We start from the raw sequence: 21,332 nt of genomic DNA, 5'->3' as shown, positions 1-21,332 counted from the left end.
GGCCTAACCATCCTACCAGATTTCAGTTCTGGCCAGCACAACGGCAAGCAGCACGAACGCGCACACTGATGTTAGACCAAGGAGCACTTACAGCAGTTTGTGATCTTTTCTTTGTGAGAAAACTACTCCCCTTAACTGCAAAAAGAAACACGTGGTAAGGAGCAAAGGCTGCTCCTTGTAGGGTGCCCGGGGAGGCCTGGCAACCTCCGTTGTTAGGGTTTCTTTTAAGTACTTGGACAGACAGTCCTGATTTGGTGCTTGGTTCCCCCCACACGCACATTCGTGCCTGCACATTTATGGCAAGGGGTGCGTTATTTCAGACCATTTCCCTGGTCAGAGCAATTAGAGCTGTTTTAGCCCAGCCTGCAGTCATACTCCATGTAAGTCCTCAGCCAGACAGAGGTAGTTACAGTTCTATTTATGTTGCCTCTTGGCATTCAGCCATCACAGGAAAGTAGCATCAATGACAGCCTTTTCAGAGAGGCTTTTTCTTTTCTTTTTTTTTGGATGACTTTGCAAGAAAGCAACTGTTGACCCATCTGCTATTTCAGTCACTGCTGCCTATAAGAGCTCACCAGCAACTGTTAACGCACTGCCCACTGCCTTTCATGAAAAATGCGTGGGAGGGCTGTGTACCTACCATGAGTAAGTTTTCAAGCCTGGAGAAGGCCCTTGTATTTCCATTTTTATTCCTTCCATGAAAGCATTCAAAATTCAACAAACCCTGGTAATTTGCTGTATTAAGGTTATGCTGCAGTTTCCTCTGTAGTCCTGTTTCATTCACCTGTAACTTCCTGCCACGCTACGACGGTTCACTCGCTCGTCACTTCCTCAGAGAAAAAATCTTCTTTTAGATTATTCATACTCACTGTCCTCTCAAAAGGGATCTATTTAATATCATATTTTTTAATGTTAAAAACTTGAATATGACCATCATTCTTTTAAGTGAAGAATAAACTCAGGCCTTTTTTACTGAAATGCTTTAGGAGGCTTTGGCTTTTAAGTTTTAACTGCTAGGAGAACAAACTAAAGAACACATAGGAGTATCTGCTTCTACTGTGACAGCCTACAGAGTGCTGGAAGGACAGATTTTTCCATCATTATTCGGAACCATTCAACCTTTTCTCTAAAGCAACTGAGGAACTTTTTGTTCTGTATGTACATGAAAAACATAACATCAAGGTTGCTTTATATGATGTTTTTCATGTTCTTCCCTAAATTATTGTCACAAAATTAATTCACCAGGGGATATATATATTATTTTAAACAATATCTCTACCATGCTGTATAGATGAAATACAGAACAGTTGAGTCAGATTAAGATAGCAGTTACCATTTGGAAGGATGATTTCTGAAGCTTGTCCCATCAGCATTTGATGGTAAAGGTTTCTGCCATGGGATAAACGAGAAAAAAAACAAAACCCAAGAGATTTTAGAACTGCAGTTGTTTAACAGATAAAGTGACCGAAGTTCCCGAGCTGTTAGACGTGTGAGCGCCATCTAGTGACCGCTATTTATTCATGCCCAGTAACATGCCTGACGGCAATGGGAATTTGTAATCCTAAAGCTCAGATTTTTACATTATGTGACCACATTTTGCTGGATGATTTTTAACCATCTCTAACTCTTTTAAATTACTCCACATTCTAACTCTTGAATTTGCTTTGCTCACAATCATCAGGACCTTATATACCTGCTCACCTCTATTCGTATGCATTTTCCACTTCATTCACACTAACTGAACACTGAAATCAACATGATGGCAGTCTTACCTGAGTTGGTTTTGTATTGCAAACAGAAATAAATATTTTGTAAATTCTGTATTTTTAATGAAAAGCATTAAAAACATTTTTAGTTTCAAAAAAAATTAAATGGAGAAATGAATAAAAAACTACTGAAAGACTTCTAAATATGGAACCTTTAAACTGCGTATAATGTACACAGATAAGGAAATAAATTCTCAGTGGTTCTATGAAAGCTTTAAAGGAGACACTGAGTTCAAACTAAAAACATTCAAGACCATTACCTAAAAATCTCATTATATCAAGATACTTAAAAACAAATAAATAAATGAAAACCCAGTCTCTCTGAAAATAAAACCATGCCACAAAGCCTTTGAGAGCGTTTTTATTAGGGTAGCAGAATGGAATTGCAGAAAGCCTGTACCAGTACTCCTGGGTGTAGTTTCACCAGTATGTTGCTTTTATTTTGGATCTTAAACTGCACGTTAAGAATTCAGCATGGCTTAGGGAACCAGAGAGAAGGAGAGCTTGATTTCCTGAGTTAATGTAGGTCTTAGTACTTTGATTTTTTCTCCCCTCAGACTTCAACCATACAGTACAGTGTTTGATCTCTTTTTCAGAGGGCACCTATAAACAAAAGCCATCGCTTGGGTTACATATCTTGTAGTTTAGAAATAGAACTATGCAGAACACGCACAGAGAACTGAGAGTGATACTTTCCTTCTACGTGACCTTTACAGATGAAATTGGAATGGCTGGTAGAGCATTGCTATAGGCCTGTATGAATCCAAGCTGCAATTCCTCGAATTACACAGCCCTTCCAGTTCCCTTTCAACAGCGTCCAAGTCACACCGATTCAAATAAATGCAGTATTTAACCTGAGAGGTTTACAACCAGAAAGTATACTGTTTAGTAGTAACGAGGGCAGCAAACTAGTGCCACAGTTTCATTTTTAAATAAAAAAGAAAATTTAGAGAATGGCAAGTTTCTATGCCAACAGACATGATCAAAAGGAACAGAGACTCATTTAAGTATCTGATGCAGAAGTTACACACACTTCAGTTTGACAGATAATTTGGCATTATTTTATTATGAATCTGAGTGAGCGTGAATGAAACAAAATCAGTACCAACTTTCTGCAAATGAAGACACAAAGATGTGAAAATTTGGTAATAGACAGTGCTCTCTCAAGCCTGAAAACACTTACGAAATGCAAGTTTCTGTAAATAAGGTGAATGTGGTTTAACTTTATTTATCTGCTGAAGAATCTGTCTAAGAACACTTAAACATAAAATTTCTTAGCTCCCTAACTTATAAAAAAAATTTTACTTTTAACAGAGGTGAGGTACTGAGCTGTCATTGTTTACACTAAATCTGAAATCAAAGCTTGATGAGAGGGATGAATGGAAGAAATAGCAAATATACAAGACATGAAAACCAGAAGAGACCTACTGCTTGACACACTGGTTCTGAAGTGTCGCAAAGGCAGAGGCTGTATTAAAACTGATTTTTGGAATACAGATACCCATCTGGATGTGAGGGATTTTCTAATGCAACTTCCTGCACATCAAAATGATATGTACTCCCAGACTCCTATGCGTTTCTGGAGATAAACCTGCTTGCTCAATAACATACCCAAATTCTACAGGTGGGGAAGAGAAGGCAGTTTGATTGTATGGCAGTTTGACTGTAGAGCTATGATCACACTGGAGATTTAGGAAAAAAAAAAAGACAGGCAGCCAGAATAGAGACACAATAAAAGATGCTCGATTCTGAACTGGAAGGGCTTCCTTTAGCATGCAGAGGTGTGCCCTGGAGCAAAAGGAAAACAGTTCTGCCTGATTAAATTAGAAGGATAGAATGATATGTGAAGTATTCATTAAATTATCCAACTCGTGTGTGTATTTTTAAAGCATATGAACAGTAGTAGTGAAGTATACTCTATTAYAGTTTATTGCTTAATCCTATTCTCATATCATTTTCAGTAAGAACTGTACAGTAATTGGGTGGGGAAGTGGGAGGAGTGCCATCCCACAAAATACAGGTGTTTCATATGCATTCTGATGGAAAAATGTACTCTGAGGACTAGCAGTGATGTCAGATTTAGCATTTAAGTTCAAAATTAACATTTCCAAAAAGTACCGATTTTTTAACTCCAAAAACAGTTTATTACTTTGGCACCTCTTGGTCCCCAATTTCTGAAACTCTTCTAACCTGGTTGCAATGTTGTTCTGTGCAATTTTTCCTAGCTAATCTGCATAGGTACTAAGAATAGAAGTGAGAGAAGTTCACAATCACATTCCACTATTCATTTGCTACAGAATTTTTTTTTCCCCCAAGGTTTTCCAAAAGCAGGACATAAGCCATATTTTAATTCAATCACGCACACAAAATCTTGGGTTTCCCCGTTTAATAAACATTATTGTGGTAACATCAGCCAGATTTACATAAGACCTGGACATTATTTCTGATTGTTTTTGTGGGGTTCATCTGTTTTTGTTTATTATGTTACAAACTGAAGTTAAGGGGAACTTGCAATAAGTCCCACAAAGCACAGTGCAACATTTAAAGAGAAAAGTAAACAAAACTGCCAAACACTCAATCATTTTCTGCCAGAACTGGGAGAATTTCTCTAAGACATCAGTTTGGGGAGGGGGGAAAAAATTCAATGAAGAATTAAATGAACTCAAGATAGTGGGAACTGCAAGGGAAAAATAAGAAATGACAGCCATAACCTTTTCAATTTAAGGGCAGAATATAAGTCTAAGATATTTTTGATAAATTCTGACAAGAAAAAGAAAACAGCATACTTTAAAGTATATTGAAGCAGTGATTTTTAAACAAAGAAAGCAGAACTAGAACATCTTAAATTTTTAATCCTTTCTTTACAGGTTACCTAGCCCACTTTTGATTAAGAAAACTGTAGAAAGTTAGTAACAGCCACAAGTTAACACCGAAAGGTGGCACTTGTCAATTTTCCATAGAGTCCTGCTTTACGGGGTGTCTCAAATGCACTGCTCCGATCTTCTATCATACGTTGCTGACATCAATTGTGTCAGATTTTAGTCCACTGGTCGCTTTTCACCATATTTCTTTGTAAACTCTTCAGCGTTCTTACAGAATTTTTTACGGTCCTTAGAGTATTCTTCAGCTAGGTCAGCCCGAAGGGGGTGTTCGGGCTGTGGATCATTCACCAGTGCTATGAGGGACTGGATTACTGTCAAAAAAAAGTATAAATATTGTCAGAGACTAACATGGTTAATTTTTAAAGTCAAGATGTAAGCAAAATGCCCCAGTAATAAGGGAACTTAAACTGCACTTAAATACACCCCTATAAATCTAGGGTCTTTAAAGAGCAGGCCAATACATTGCATAAACAAGCTATAGCAACACACCAAGCTTTAGTTCAGTAACAACAGTGAATGCGAACCAGAAAACCACATTTGAAGACTAAATCAACTTCAATACAGACCGAAGTGTACTACAAATTATTTCCTGTGTAACTGGAATTCTATCAGTGAAATATTCTTTAGATGGCTAAGGAAGAAACTAAGTTTTACAGACAAGCTCATCTAAAACAGATTCGGTAAAGCTGGCACTGGAATTTTCCTCACTACAGGCTTTTTCCTAATGTCTGTCACAATGCTGTAGGTGTAATTGGGCCTGCTTTTGGAAACAATTTTTTAAGCTTTATTTATCTATAACTATCCTCCCATTATTCTAATAAATACATCCAAATATCTGCTAGTGGAGATATACTGGGTAACTAGTATACTGGTTTACACAAATGGGTAAGAAGTGCAAGATGCTTTTTGCCCCACTGTTTACAACTATTTCATCAGCATTCCCATATAACTTTCAATGGAAATGTCATTCTTACAGTAACTGAACTATACTTTGCACTATGCAATGAACCTCGCATGCTACAATGATATTTCATGCTGCATTTTCCTCATGTACATTCCCATGACCATCTAAAACTGGACTGGTTACAAAAATCATGAGTTCTCATATCCAGCCATTAAAAGGATCATGCATAACTGGACACCTCTACAGCATGTGGGTACATGGAACAGAGTATTTCACTACCTGACATTATTAATAATATTCCATTTGAGATATGTTTGTGGTATGCAGAACAACACAACAGTACCCCAAAACCTTTTAAAGCAAGTATGCCAAAAATCTGTTAACTTCATGCCTTCCACACGAGAGAGCCAGCTGCCTCCTCCTGAACTCACACGAAATGTGAGTTTCATCCACCACGGCCAGCAGCAAGGAGTTCCCCAGCCCGGCCATATATTGCGTGAAAAGCTGCCGTCTTTTGCTTGTTTTGAAACTGCTACCTACTAGCTCACCTGGGTTCTCCCTAGCTTTGTAACGTAAGTTCTTACACCACTGCTCGCTCCGGTTGCTGCTAGAATACTGGCGGGGTATCTTGCAGAGCACACACCTTTTGGTGCTCGCACCCTTTTCCACCCTTACCTAATAGGAATGGGGTACATCGCTCAAAACAAATACTGTACTCAAAATCCAGAAAAGTAAGCTTGACTCTCTATAGCTAGGCAGGATGCTGAACTCACATTTTCTTACAAATCAGAGTTTAAACTGTATCAAACTACACAAGGAATTTAGCACTGATACTAGTTTACTTCACAATAACTCACCTGTCCTGTACTTCTGACAGTTATCATACTAATGATTACTTACAAAACCAGTATCAATACTACATGTGACAATCCCTTTTCACTCAGTAAAACATGCTAAAACACTATAGAAAAAGTATTGCTGTGTTATTAAGGTTATTTAACACACAACTCAAAAAATTAGCATTGTCCTAACACTAGTTGTCCCAATAGGCAAAGCATTTTAAAACTATACTGTTGTAACAGTCTGTTTTAGTATTAAGCATAAACTGATAAAAAGTACAGCTGTAAGATACACATTTAGTACATATAAGGTTAGCGAGTTAATGACATATGATAAACCTAATCTTTCCATTTCCTGACACTTGACTGACCAAAACCAATCACCTTAATATTGTACTAATAATGTTGCATTATTTCCTTGAAAAAGGCCTAAGAGGCAAATGAACTGAAGTTTATTCTTCAGTGCAGAAGAGTTTTGGGGAGAGGAACAGACACTTAAGCCAGGCTGTTAATATTTTGTGGTAGCTTTGTGCAAAGATGAAGTAACAACACCAGAAACTGAGATGACTTCTTGAAGAAAGAGGAAAAAAAAGACAGATGAAAGACTATAAAACAGCAAAAATGTAAGATCTGCAATATCTTGGTACCCAGGATTTGTTCCAAATTCTGATTTTAAGACAGCTTTTATGCCCTCTCTCAGAGAGGATTCTGCTACTTTTCAGTGAAAACTGACTATTTCCCACATGCAAACAATTGCCTCAACAGTTCCAGTTGATGCCAGCTTGCATTTCAAGCTAGGCACAGACAATATGTCATTCCTTTACTTAACTAGAGAAGGCAATACACAAATAAGACCAAGAAAATTGCTATGTTTTTAATGGAAACCTTCTACACATTGCTCTAATTTCTTTTCTCCCAAGGGTCTGTCTCCGGTATAATTTGAGATAAACTAACCACAAAACATAAGATCTTCATTCCCCTATTTTGAGTTTAGCAGGCTCATTTTGTTTCCCCCCTCCTCTTTGCATTCAACCACTTCCTCTTTGTCCAAGCAAATAAAGGAATTTCCTTATTTTATCTCTGGGGCAAGAAGATCATGCAAACTATAATAAGTTTTATTAGTATATAGAAGTATACAGAAAAGAAATCCTAAGTACAGTACTGTTTACTATCAGGAACACAATTCAACTGAAAAAAACCTTAAAGAGCGGCCTGGAAGAAGGATGTATTTTCTCTTGCAGAGCAAGATTCTTCAGTGTCACTACAGCTTTTACACTGGACTAAACTGCTACTAATTTGGATTCATAATATTAAAAATCCCTGTAATTATTGCAAGAATGCTCGCTGTTTTTATAAGTACAATAAACACTTAATATCAAACTAATTGCATCTTCTAGAAAACATGAAATTCTCAGCAGAAAAATTAATGGAAGAGTATCAAAAAAACCCTACTGAGATCATATCCTCAGTCCGCCCAAGAATCTGATGAAACATTTTTCTTTAAAATATTTAAGTTCTTATCCAAATATACTCCACACAGTAAGCTTCACAGCAGCCATCTTTTAAGAACTAAGAGTTAATTTGTGTTATGATTTTAGCTTTAGTTTATGGCTCCCCAGATATTTCAAACCAGATGTTGAATTCACAGATTATAAAATATAGAAAGCCTTGGGGTTTTAGACCCTCTCTTTCAAACAGTCAGAAATGTACTGAACACCTCTGGACTATAAAGTCACTGTTTTAAAAGAAACACAAAATACACCGCCACACAACAACCAGGAATGATTTGTTTTTCTTTAATATGCCAAGGACACTACCTTAAACTCTTCAGTCATTAAGAGTTTTGCGGTTTCCTGGAGTAGAAATGCCACTGCAGCAAATGCCAAGAGCGAGTGCCACTACCTTACGTTCCAATGGCAAAATGAGATTCTAAGAGCTGCACGTTGTGCTCAAAAAGTGTGATTCATGATGCAAACCTTACAACAAACTATATAGTAGGACAGCCGTAACCAGATGACAAGCTGAAACTGCTATTAGCATCAAACACACAATGCAAAGTTTCTCAATACCAAGTTCTTTCTCCGCATGGAGTCCTACCTTGGTCAGTTTTGGTTGCTGGCTTCCAGTTTTCAGCACTAATTACTGGCAGACAAACCTGCCCCTTTTCATCGATATTAGGGTGATAGATCTTTGTTTTAAATGTAATCTTAGGAGGTTTGAATGGATATTCTGCTGGAAAGTTGATTTCGATTCTGAAGGCTCCTTTGTCATACGGAGGATTGTCCTGCAAAGAGAAGACAGAACATCAAAGATCTGGCGTATTCTGATGGATAAAGTTTAAGGAAACACATGCTGCAGACTTCAATCTATCAAATGACCTTTTTAAGGTACTTTTTCCCAACACAGACCATCATGTCTATGTGTCAGGAAACATCACAACCAGTTTGCTAACAGAGAGGCAATAAAGTTTCTACAATGTCTGTATTCACTCTGGAAAAAAGCAGATTACCACTGCTCTGAAGGTTGGCTGACATTTCTACTGGTAAGAAAGTGTCCAATCCCATTTACTCCATGCTCMGTCCTATCTAATAAATATTTTTATTCCCAAGTGCATATTTCAAAAACATTCTAAACACTTTCCGAGATACAAACAGGAAACCTGACAAAGAAAATTGGTATCTCTAAACCTAGTTATTTTGTGCGTCTCACAACATGGTGGTACAAACAGCAAAACAATTTGATTTGTCAGATTACCCTACATGTTCTGAGAACCTTTTTGCTCTGGCTGACTGCATAAAAATTTGCTGAGCATTCATTTGTACTAAAGATAGATATTCACTGCATCTGCTGATGAGAACATTCTGAATTTGTATGCAGTTTTAGCACCAACTCTTATCAGATCATTTTTGAAGGAGTATGATGAGAGGACTGTGAAGTAGGCAAAGTAATTCTTCATGCTGAAACGGGGAAAAAAAAGCGATGCCCAGCATCTCATTTAGAAAACCTGTTAGACTATCAATATTGTTTCAAATGCTTGGCAGTAACTGCAAAAGAAAGCCAGAAGAAAAATAAACTATTGCTACTTCTAAAGTTTATGAAAATATCATTTTGCACTGAAAATAGTAACTATGGCACAAAGCCTTTCCAAAAACTTGAAGTACGGAACAAAAATCAAAGGATGAGAGTTTCCAGTTTGTACAAACTATAAAAAGTTCTTCATTACCAATCAGACTACTTCCTTCAATCAAAGCCATTTTGTAAGTTGGAAGAGTTTACCAATATTGGAGGGAGGGGATTTCTATTGAAATGTTATTGAACAGATGAGTTTAAAATTTAGTTTCATCCATATGGAAAAGTGTGCTTGTGTGTTTCTAAATAATATTGCATAATTTTTGCAGCCAAATGAAGAGGTAACTAAAGTGGTTTAAAAATCACTTTTCATCCAAGCAATCCTAAAAATTTTGGAAGTTTAAGAAAAAACTTTTTGGTGGCAGTGACATATTAAGCAGTTACTGCCCTCTTCTCTCACTGCTTACTTGTTCTTAACTCCACCATATGCTATAATTTGTGAAGATGTTCAGTGAATTGGTAAGGGAATGGATCTGGCTGAAAAATGTCTATTTTCTTCTTGACTCTTTCAGTCAGAAAGAGTTCTTCAGTATAGTTCACCAATAAATTGAATTAAAAATGCATGTAAAGGGGTTGCTCATCATTTCAACAGAAGAAATACAGAATATTCAAGCAATTTGTTTCCAGTCATTCCTGTTGTATTTACTCTGACACTGAAAAAGGGACAGAGTCAGAATTACAAGTACTGAAACACAAATGACAAACATTTGATTCGTGTTTACCTGGAGTATTTTTGCTCTGCAAAAGTCTGTCCATAACAAGCAATTTTAAAGCGAGACGAAATTTTCAGAACAACAACAGCACCTCTTACAAGGACAAGGAGCCTGGGGCAGATAGTCTTGTTTGGTGTTGAAATCAAACAAATGGTGCATCTTTTTAACATACAGAACACAAACTACCTTATTCCATAATTTATACCCAGAAAACAAGTTGTATGGCAATCACACATGAAATGACAAGCTATTTCCAATATGTTTTTCAACTGAGCAAATACTTATCCTTAAAAATGAATCATTGCTCTGAAGGACAAAATATATGTTACCTACAACAAGGATAGCAACTTTTAAAACAGTATCTTTCACAGTAATTCTGTATGACCACTACCCAAAATATTAACCATCCTATCTCTGAAACTTTAATTAAAAGGCTGGCCAAAATAATTCATAGTTATAGAGTTTAATAATCAATAACTGATTGGTCCTATTAAAATATGAATAATTTGTCATTAAATCCTAAACAAGAACACTTTCTAAAACGGATACAACATGTAACACTTTAAAAGCAAGAACTCAGCATAAAAAAAAATATTGCAACCAGCTTGTATTTTCCATTTTTAAATCATCAACTCCAGCAGTGCAATAGCTAGAAAAAACAAGCTAGGAAAGGAAATATCATTTATAGTGTATCCTCAAAATAGTAACTCATATTACTCTTCAAAAAGGTATATCACTTAACTTTATTAAGTACTGCAATAAATACAGATTTCATGACAAAATTCCCTCTTAACTACATTGATAGTGAATTTAAGGCTAATTTACACCCTTGTAACATGGCATAGTATAAAGCAAAAGGCAGGTACAAAATGTAGATCACTGCAGTGCTGTTTATAACACTCGTGATGTCCTGAACCTTTGCAAAGCAAACACTAACCCCATACTCAGGTGAGCTGAAGCTTTGTTAAAAATAGTTGCCTATGTGTACACCACTAATTTTAACAAGAACAACCAAGTATTTTGGCGTTTTGCTTTATCAGACAGCAGGTTATTTTTACCTGCCTTATACCACTTCAAAGTAGTATCAAAGCAGTGAACTGTTATACATGCACCACAAATATCAAAGCGGCCTATAAAGAGCATTGTGCATGAGCTATGACAAATTTTAGTGCCAAATTCTTCTTCCTTTGTTTGCAAGAGTAGCCTCAAACCACTCAAAGTCATTACTTGAACAAATCTAAGTAAGCAGGGTAAACTCAATCTGTTGTTCTATAACATTTCAAGTTCAAAGGCCTAGCAAGTATCTCAGTGGAGCCTGTATGATCCAAGTTCAGAAATAGCCTTCAAATAACAAAGCAGAGGCACTGTCAAATCAATGTTTCAGTGTCTTAGACAGATTTACATTGGTCTCCCACTTTAGGAACTACCCAAAAAAAAAGCAGAACTGATGACTTACTAGCATGACTTCTATTGCCACAGACTTAGAAGTAGCTCACGCAGTGAAGTGAGCATGGGACATGGTAGTGGAAAATAATGAGGTGAAAATCCAAGTGACTTCAGCCAAGGAACAAACAGACCAGATTCCTGCTTTCCCCATTGTAACGAATCCTTCTCTATTTGGGCAATACAGTGGTTATCTACTTCTATTAAACGTTCTCTTAAAAAAATGTGATGTTTTTGTAAACTTAAAAGTGCCTTTTGGCATTAATTCATGCCTTACTAAAGAGACCTGCTTTACAGAGTTCAGTTCTGAAAATCCAAACCTTTTCCTTGCATCCAACTTTTTCCAATGTTCAATTTTGTCCTCGAAATAAATCTAGTCAATTAGAAAGAAAAATCTATTAAGGAGTAAACGTAGTATTTCATAACTTGGGCTTTTTCCTATGAGGACACAGACGTGCTATAAATTACAAACTGCATTTGCTTCCCCCCTCCATCACCTCTCCCAAGTAATCTCGTGTCAGCACTGAGGCCACAGCCCTGGCCAGCTGCAGCCGTCTGTTGGACCAGGCCTGCAATTACGAACCACCCAGGCGAGTATTTGTTAGAGGAGTCTAGAATCCCTTTCAATTATCTACAGGTTTTTCTTCACACTAGTTATAAGAGACACCCAGTAAAATTATCAGACTTCAATAAAACACACAAGACTCAAATGCAATGAGGCAGGAAGATTACAATATTTGCTCAAGATTATACAAGGAAGTCTAAAGAGAGCCGAGAATTAAATCCAGGACTGCACTTCACTGCCCAGAGTACGAGATCCTGAGGACTTTAAGGTGCTGCAGTATACTCTATAGAAACTTATGTTGTATTTATAAACAACTGGCATTTGCAGAAACCTGTAACTCTCGTAATAAAAACAATAGCTTGCCAGGATGCAAAGATTAGATAATGTTACCTACAATACTACTGAACTGTGGATTTATATGATACAAATGATCTCCATTTCATTTTAAAGCTCATTAGAATAAGTAGTAGTCTATACTCACAGGAACAATAAGCCCTTGCCAGGTCAATAAATTAGCTTCATCAACCTGGATATTACGGAAGTTTTTCATTCCACATTTGCGAATTTCTTCAAGCTCCTGAAAAGCAAACAAAGCCATAAGTGGAAGTTAATAATAATAGTGGGCAATATGCTCATATTTATTTATCAAAATGCTTGGAGAGGTCATCATGGGTTTCTTTAATGTTAAACAACTTGTGGTTTCAGAAATTGCAACCCACACAATTAAAAAGAAAAAAAATAAAAAAGGAATTTTACACCTGCAAGAAGTAAAACTATCTGAGGCAAGGTATTAAAAAACCCATGCTATTTATTGATATGCCACAACAGTACCAAAATGCCTTGTTAATAAGATTATAGATAAACATTTTTATTTCTACTTCTATTGTGTTAAAAAACATCTTACATCTGATATTCAAATCAATGTCTTTGGTAACAGACTTTGATAATTCTGTGAAGCACAGAAATAAAGCATATCGTAGGACTTCTCTACATGTGCAAATTAGTGGTTTAGAGGAATTATTTATATTAAATTGTTTATTTAAACACATTGATAAAGTCACTGAACAGACCTACTACATCGACTGAAAACTAACAAATTCCTGTATAATCAACTTAAATCAATGCAAAACCAGAAAAATATCAATCTAAGCCAAAATAGTCTTAGTAGATCAATAACTCAAGCAGACACATCTTTGTTTCCTACCTCAAAGTTACCAGTAATTATAAGCATACCTCTCTTTATAGCTGTATCACTCTTGAATAAAGAAACTACTTGTATGAACTAAACACATTTCTATTCCGAAACCACCAGTCAAACCATTTTTGATCACTTAGTGATCCAGAAATCACCAAAACAAATAAAGCCTATTTTTATACTTAAAACAATGTGTAAGCACAAGTGTTTTTTCAGAGTATATCACCCTAAAGCTATGAGGCCAAAAGGAAACACCCCAAAGCTCCACTTCTTTTCATAATAATAATAGTCCTTTGCTCTTTATTTAAGAATCTTATCTTTAAAATAAATTCAAAAGTCATCCACAGTGAAATGTAGAACTTCCTCAGTGCTTTCAGAACTGAAGCACACGCCTGCGTGTCTACTCACATCAGGAAAAATGTTGCTGACACAGCAACACTGGTGCACTCTACCAGCAAACTGTTCTTCATGTGGGTGCAACTGTATTTGCAAAACTAGACTTTATATTATTATGGTAAAATGACCAACTGCAAGCAAAGGCACTACATATTGAAAAAAAAATCAGTTTTTCTGATACAAGTGCTCTAGTGTTGGGGTTTTTTGCTAAAATTGTTCTATGTTCATCATAGATCAAACCTTTCCACACCTGACTGGCAGCATTTTAATACTTGCAGTAGTCTCTAGCATAAACTTAGCATCACGCTAAAATGCAAAACCAAAAGGCAACACAAGATTTCCAAATGCACATAAGGAAAAAGAAAAATCACATGGCAGCCACGCATCAGAAGATGAACTTTCACATCCCCACCCACTGCAGCGATGGAAGAAGGCATGTACCCAGAACATGACAGTTCAACCCTTGAAGTCTTTGATATTGAAACGATGCCCAATACAATCTTCAAGACACCAAAAATGACTGTTTAGTCTAGACCTCAGGATTAATCCCCAAACTCCACTGCTGTTAGATTTATGCAGTACCACAGAAAGTCCTGTTTTCCTTTAAAACAGTAAGATGACTCTTAATGCAGGAAAACATACAAAAACATACAAAAAAGAATCACCTGAAGCACATCTATAGTGATGCAGAATAACCCAAACATTCAGAAGAAGATAACTTTTCTTATCACAGAAATAAGGCATCATTTACGATCACTGAAACTACAAATCCACACATGCTTTACACCCGGCTTTGGATGCTCAACATACAAAGCACCAGCTCAGGCAGAGTCTGACTAATACAAAACTGACTTTTTCCAGACAGGGTCGGGATAGTAACTCACTCAAACCAGCATTTTGAGGGGCCCATTTTCTACACATACAGAACTGTTAAGTCCTAGCAAACCACTACTCCACAGGGGATAAAAGGGAAAAATCCCATTCTACTAGATACAATGTATCAAACATCATGAAAAAAAATAAGCTAGATTAACCAGTACCTATTTAAACATGAATAAACATGCATTAACAGTGCCTTCCTTCTAAACCAAGGCAAGGAAAATGGATTATTTTAGACATTTTCTAGTCATTATATTAAAAACATACTACGCATCTTGCAGAAATCCCCCCATAATGTCTCAATGGGGGTTCAGCTTCTATGCAGTAGCTTCTATTACAGGTTCAGATGACAGTATTGCACAGTTCCTGGTCCAGACAACAATTCAGCACACGCAGATAAGGGGTGGATTACAGGTCTGTAATTCACGTATATTATTAAACTAATAAAATAAATTAGTAAAGTATGGCTTCATGTTACTGGAAAATTGAACATTTACATTTCAGTAAGTAAATTCAGGTTAAAAAACTGTTTTGTTTACAGTGATGCTGGATTAAGAAATGCAACAATCCACTGCAGAGATCACTGCAAAATTCAGAACTTTGTATGAAACTAAAGAAAATTTCAAATAAATATATAAATTGCTCCCTTGTTTCCCTGAAGCTCACTACACAAAAAAGGGAATTAAAGAGTCTAGAAGACACTACATTAGACAGCTAGCAGAAAACTAGCTGAGGACTTTTTCCCATTTAAAAAGATAAGTGACGCCTATGTAAGAATTCACTTTCAAAAACAAAAAAGTGGTAATTACTGCAGCGTATCACCACCGCATTCTGTGCTTCCTTCCTTGGGTTCTGCAGCGCTAACTGACAACTGGAAAAGGAAATAGCTGGGCGCAGAAGAGGCGGTTCTTGCCCCTACACCCAGGTACGACTGCAGAGAGCACGGCGTCCCAGGCGCACGCTAGCAGACGACTCGCGTGATCGTTTGCTTAAGACAGGTTCCATTTTGAACTGGCAGTGACACGCTAGATGTTGCTGTTTGAGATTTCATATTCTACTGTAAATTAATCAATTCCATGTTAAACTTACTCATTCTCAAGTAGCTTTTTTTCAATATTGCTATCCCTACAAACTCAATATAACACCTACAAGTCATGTTTTTTAGGGTTTTTGCCTCTGGGACATCAGGAGCGATAAGAGATTCAGTACTCAGGATTCGAGGGTTTGGAGGTTTTCTGTTTTGTTTTTCTGTCAATCGGCAAAACCCATAATAGAGATCTAACTGCCCCAGAACTATAGAGGCAAGCGTAGCTAAAAAGCACTGTTTAAACGTACGTTAAAAGAGTGAATGAGATACCGAATACCTTCAAACAGCGCAGAGATTAAAAGTTATTCTGCATTTAGCATGGGCTCGAGCAAGTCTAAGGGACAAAAAATTGCTTTATGAGGTAAAGGGATGTAGTGCAGATATTTATTTTAAAATAAATCTTAAGAGCCTAGGCAGACAGTAAATAGATTAGTTCCTATTCTTGTCCTCCACCCCTTAATTTTGTTAAGTAACGTAATTAAAGAAGCACTGAAGAAGTCTAACTAATGGTTAGAACACTGAAGTAAGAATTTAAGTCAATATTTCATTCTCCGCTCTGTTATCAACCTCACACATGACCTTGCTGCATTGTTTTCCCCATTTATAAAATCAAAATTTCTCCTTATTTCATGGGGCTCTCTCGGGACATGGCATTTGTAGTTTGGACATGTTCAGATAAAGCGTTATACACAGCACATAAAATGAAGAAAACATTGCTTCAGATGTATTTTTTGATCTTTAAGTAGAACACTGAAGACAGTCGTAAAAGTACATACTATCTTTCTCTCATATAATCAATAAGTACTTAAAATTTTGATTTTCAATATTGTGTAATCATTTGTGCTGTTCATAGCAAAAAATTAAATGTTTGAAATTAAATAGTAAAGTAAATGGCATCATTTAAAAATATAATAAATATTTTAAAAGGAGTTTCAGCTATTACAATTGTAACTAAATCCATGGTTTCTCTGATTTTCTAATCATTTTTAGAATTCCCAGTTCCTGATCATTTATGACATCTCACACAAGACTACAAAAGCTGATTTTGGACACAATCCTGCAACTACTTAGCCCATACATCCTTCAAATTTTGATACTTATCTCTCTTAAAAAAGAGTGAAGATAAGTACTCGTAAGAGCTCAATCCAAGAATTACGGAAATAAGCATACGAGCTCATATTGACTACAGTAAATTCTGCATCAAACCCCAAATGCTATTAAACGCACAAAGAAAAAGTCTATAGAAATAACTCTAAACTGAGGTAATCTGCTGTTTACAATCTATGTTTACCTGTTTATAAATATGTTCCCTAGGAGAAATGTGACAAGTTAAACAAGCCCCAAGACACTGGCAAAAAGCTGGCCAATTCCAATTGTGAATCTCATACACTAGAGAGAAATGTTTAATAAATTTTTTTTGAAAAGAATGTAAACATTCTTAGATTGATTATAGCTCTTGTAAGAGCTATTACTAAGTTTCCACTGAGACATTACAATCCTGTATATTCACATGCCTTTTATTTGCTGACTAATTCTCCTTTTTGGCAAAGTATCTTCATTTGATCTTTACTCAGAATTGTTTTCTTAAAATTTTGATTAAAAACCTCTTCTCAATTCTGAGTTTCAAAAAGGGAAAATGAATCAGTATTCTCACTTCTATATAAGGACAATCACATACTACTCAAAACCAGCTGAAATTCATATTTCCCACATTACTGAGAACCAGTGTTCAGATCAATTTAGAACTGAGAATTATTTTTCAGATCTCAGAACTGTTCAGATCTCACTTATCCGGGATGGTTACGCTGTTTACAAGGCGGTAGCTTACTGTAAATTGCACGCCATCTACAAGAAGTACATGGGTGTGGCTTTGTGTGTGCATTTTATCATGGAGTTCAATAGTTGCATAAATGTTTAACTACGCAATTATGAAAGCAGAGTGAAAACACTAAGATTAAAATAATTATCTATATACTTCACTTCATATACGAGGTGTTGTTTACTCTTTAAATCTATTTTCTATTTGTAATACTAAGGACACTTTTTAACACTTAAAAGCCAAGAAACAAAAGCATGGATCTTACAGAAACCTTGTTTGGTCATATTGCAGATCAGCAGAGAAGGAAATAGTCCAAAACACGGGACGAGACAGTCTTCTTGAACAGCACTTACAAAAATGTGCATTCAAACTACATCTCAATACTTAGTAGCCTTTTACTAGTTTAATAAAATGAACGCACAAGTACCACGTATTACTACTCTCACATCAAATACTATGACTATCCAGCACTTAAATACCCTTCATTTTGCAACTACCCTCTGCTGCTCCACATATCATTTATGGCTTTTCAATGCAACTGATCTTACATGGAAACTGCTTGTTTTACACTGGTAGGTGGCAACTGTGAAATGAATTTCATTGAATCTCCTGGCGCTTCTTTTGGAGATCTACATTCCCAATCATACCTGTTTGGAGACTGTATGTTTTTGAGAAGAAACAGTCACAAAGCAGGAAAAAAAGCATCAGTTATGGCAAAATAGCTCCCTTAAAAGAGAAGGTTCCTCTACCTAAATATAATTAGACTTTGTATTTGCCTGCTTTTGCCTGAGAGATTGTCCCTAACAACATGTCCTTGACAAAGACTGCTTTATTCCCACCTCTCACATTTCATGAGGAGTTGAGATCTGACAACTGTGGCTCTTTTAAGAGGTGTAATGATGGCTCACAGATCAAAACTCTACCTCAAATATTGTGGGATATGATTTATTAACTATGTTTATTTCACATTTTCACTAATCTAGGTGTGTGCCTCGGAATGCTTGAAAAAACAGTAGAGAAAACTTCAGTTAGACTATTTAATGGTATAAAGCTTTGCAAAAATAGGCCATAAATAAGGTCTTTGGCCTAAGAAATATTATTTGCTCATGTATAGTCTAAGATAACAATACAGACTCTTAAGCTTGTTACAACTTGGCTTAATGTTTGAAATTGAACTGTGCAATAGCACAATTTTTAATACTTATTTCACAAGGAGATTTGCAAATCAAAGATATAGATAGCTTCCACAATCTGAAAAGTATATCCATTTCCATTTGTGAGGCGGAAACAATACTCACGTTCCCAGTTTTTACTGGAACCAAGCACTTCTAGGCAGGCAGCATGTTATTATGAACTTATTGCATCCAGTCTCTCAGTGCCAATGTAATTAATACAAATAACCAAGACGCATGACATGTGCCCAGAGAAGAATTCCAGTACTTCAAAATGTTTGCAAGACCTTAAAAAAACAATTCCCATTTTCCTTATGTGACCTATTAAAGGCTCAGAATTTGTTCTCAGCTACCAAACTCGATATTCAGCTCAAAGACAAGACAGTTAATGCTTATCCTAAATTATTTCAATAATCAAATGACAAAATGAAAAGCTGTACTTCCTTTAATCACTAATCATTCTATGACCCTGAGAAAGATAAAAAACAGAAGAGTCTGTGATGTAAAACTTCAGCAGTGAAACACTTCAAAATGTCATTTGTTGATCTGTGAATTTTACTTTGGAGTTTTAATAATGGTATTGGGTTGACACACATGTGAGTTAGGACCTACAAGACTGTAAAACATCTTGCTGCAGCAAGCCAGATTGCATCATCAGGGCTCCAGTTCTAGGTTGTTCCTACCGAGATGAATGGCAAAATTCAAAGCATGTTGGGTTGGCTCTACTCTACAAAAGGAACCCACGTAGCTACTTGTTTAATAACCGTTACAAGTCATGTTGTATGGCATCTCACAGCTGTCAAACTTGCTTAAAAAAAMCCCCAAAAACACAAGCACAATCTACAAACATAAGACAATAAAAATGAAAGTAAAAATGTTAAGAGGGAAGTTATCAGTCTCTTTCCTTCCTATGCCACTCCCTCTGAAAAGCAATTGCCACACAATTTTTCTAGAAAAGAAACAGATCATGACGTCAAAAAACACAACATTTTAATGGTATTTCATTAAAAGACTGCAGCACTAATCGTAACATTTTAAAAGTCTAGTGGAATGATAACTGAGCTGGGGGTGGGGGACAGCAGAGCAAAAGGTACTGCAGATATCAAGGACAATTTTTCTTGCCTTCTAGATTTTTAATGTTATATTTTAAGTTGTTAATATAATGATTTATAAATACTTTTTTTTTTTCCAAAACAGTAGTGATGTGCTTCTGAACAATTAATGAACTTTCCAAAACAGGCAGAAAAGCTGGTCTTACAAAAAGACAACTAAATGGTAGTTTACTACTTGAAACAGACAGCAACCTTATTTGAATATGAAGCAACAGATATATTGATTATGACACTAAAGCTATGACAAAAAATAACAACCACCAAGAATGAAATAAAAAAATGAATGCTGGCTCATCAAGATCCTTAGGGACAATTAAATGCTTACCCCTACTGATTTTATATATATGAATGACTCTGCATACAATGTATTCTAGTATTAAAATTTTAATTTCTACGTAACACGTTTAAAACAGCAAAACTAGCCTTAAGAAAGCAATGCTGAACTATTATTTTCTTTAAAAATGATGGAGGTATAATGGTTAATTATCTATCTGTACAGCTGAAGAAACTTCACTTCAAAACCTGCTACCTATATATCCTAGAGAAATCCCATCCCTAGTAGGGGTCCACATGCTTGAAGCCAGTTTTAAATGTAATATTAAAAGAATAAACTTAACAGAATCACCTACACACCTGTCAAATCCTAGCGCATGGCTATGCTGCACCCCACAGGGACAGGATTTCTAACAAGGTTAAAAGACTGCCTGACAGTTACAGGGTCTTTCCACCTATGCTTCACAGCACTAGCCTGTAAAGTTCACTGATTTATGTTATAATCACTTTACATGCAAATACCGTGGGCTACTGCCATAGAATTTTACAGACGACTAAATTTTATGCCACTAAGTATGTGCGTCCTAGGCAAATTCCACTGCATACAGTTTGTGATGCTAAACGATAATAATATACATGTACATAAAATAAACTTGTATGCTTTGGGCACAACGGTTATCATTCTCTTTCTGAGCAGTATCTTACGCCTCAAACAAGACAACGAGAAACACAAGGGCTTCAACCCAAACAGTATTTTAAAATAAATTACATATGCTCTTCACCCAGACCAGACACCTGAAGCTGAGTTTACATTTAAAAAATACCATCGAGACCCGGGAACAAATAAAGTGCCGAGGACAAAAACATCACAACGCCCGGAGCGAAGCGAAGGAGCAAACTTCTGAACCCGGGTCCATGCTTCAGTCTGATAAACCTCTCCCTCCGCCGGGGAAGAGGCCGCGCTCAGAAACAACACTACGAAGGAGAAACCAGTGAATTCCGGGCCACGGGGGAAGAGCATCAGCGACAGGGGGGACCCCGGCGGAGGCAGGAGCGGGCTCCCCGGGGCGGGCCGGGGACCCGCCGGGGCTGCGGCGCGCCGACGGCCGCCGCCCCCTCCCGCCGCCGCGGCCGAGCCCCGGCCCGGGCCCGGGGCAG

The 21,332-nt window shown here is 36.7% G+C and overlaps 1 protein-coding gene across 2 annotated transcripts in view; it reads right to left on the bottom strand.

Annotated features, from left to right (window-relative positions):
* Window positions 1-4,135: 4,135 nt before the first annotated feature.
* The window catches only part of UBE2L3 (ubiquitin conjugating enzyme E2 L3), a 20,015-nt gene continuing 2,818 nt past the window's right edge, over window positions 4,136-21,332 (bottom strand). Inside the window, exons 1-4 of one of the 2 annotated variants that reach the window (XM_026091828.1) lie at window positions 20,999-21,021; window positions 12,723-12,818; window positions 8,489-8,675; window positions 4,136-4,959 (exon numbers count right to left, since the gene is read on the bottom strand). In XM_026091828.1, coding sequence (XP_025947613.1) covers window positions 4,805-4,959; window positions 8,489-8,675; window positions 12,723-12,818; window positions 20,999-21,001 — 441 coding nt within the window. In that variant the 5' untranslated portion in view covers window positions 21,002-21,021 and the 3' untranslated portion in view covers window positions 4,136-4,804. Of the gene's footprint in view, window positions 4,960-8,488; window positions 8,676-12,722; window positions 12,819-20,998; window positions 21,022-21,332 lie in introns of those variants that run through there. The other variant, XM_026091827.1, reaches the window with a different exon arrangement.

The sequence above is a fragment of the Apteryx rowi genome, unplaced genomic scaffold, assembly GCF_003343035.1.
Source record: "Apteryx rowi isolate R43461 unplaced genomic scaffold, aptRow1 scaffold_93, whole genome shotgun sequence".
NCBI classification, from domain to species: domain Eukaryota; kingdom Metazoa; phylum Chordata; class Aves; order Apterygiformes; family Apterygidae; genus Apteryx; species Apteryx rowi.
Note: the sequence above shows the minus strand (reverse complement) of the source record. Positions and strands in the feature narration are given on the sequence as shown.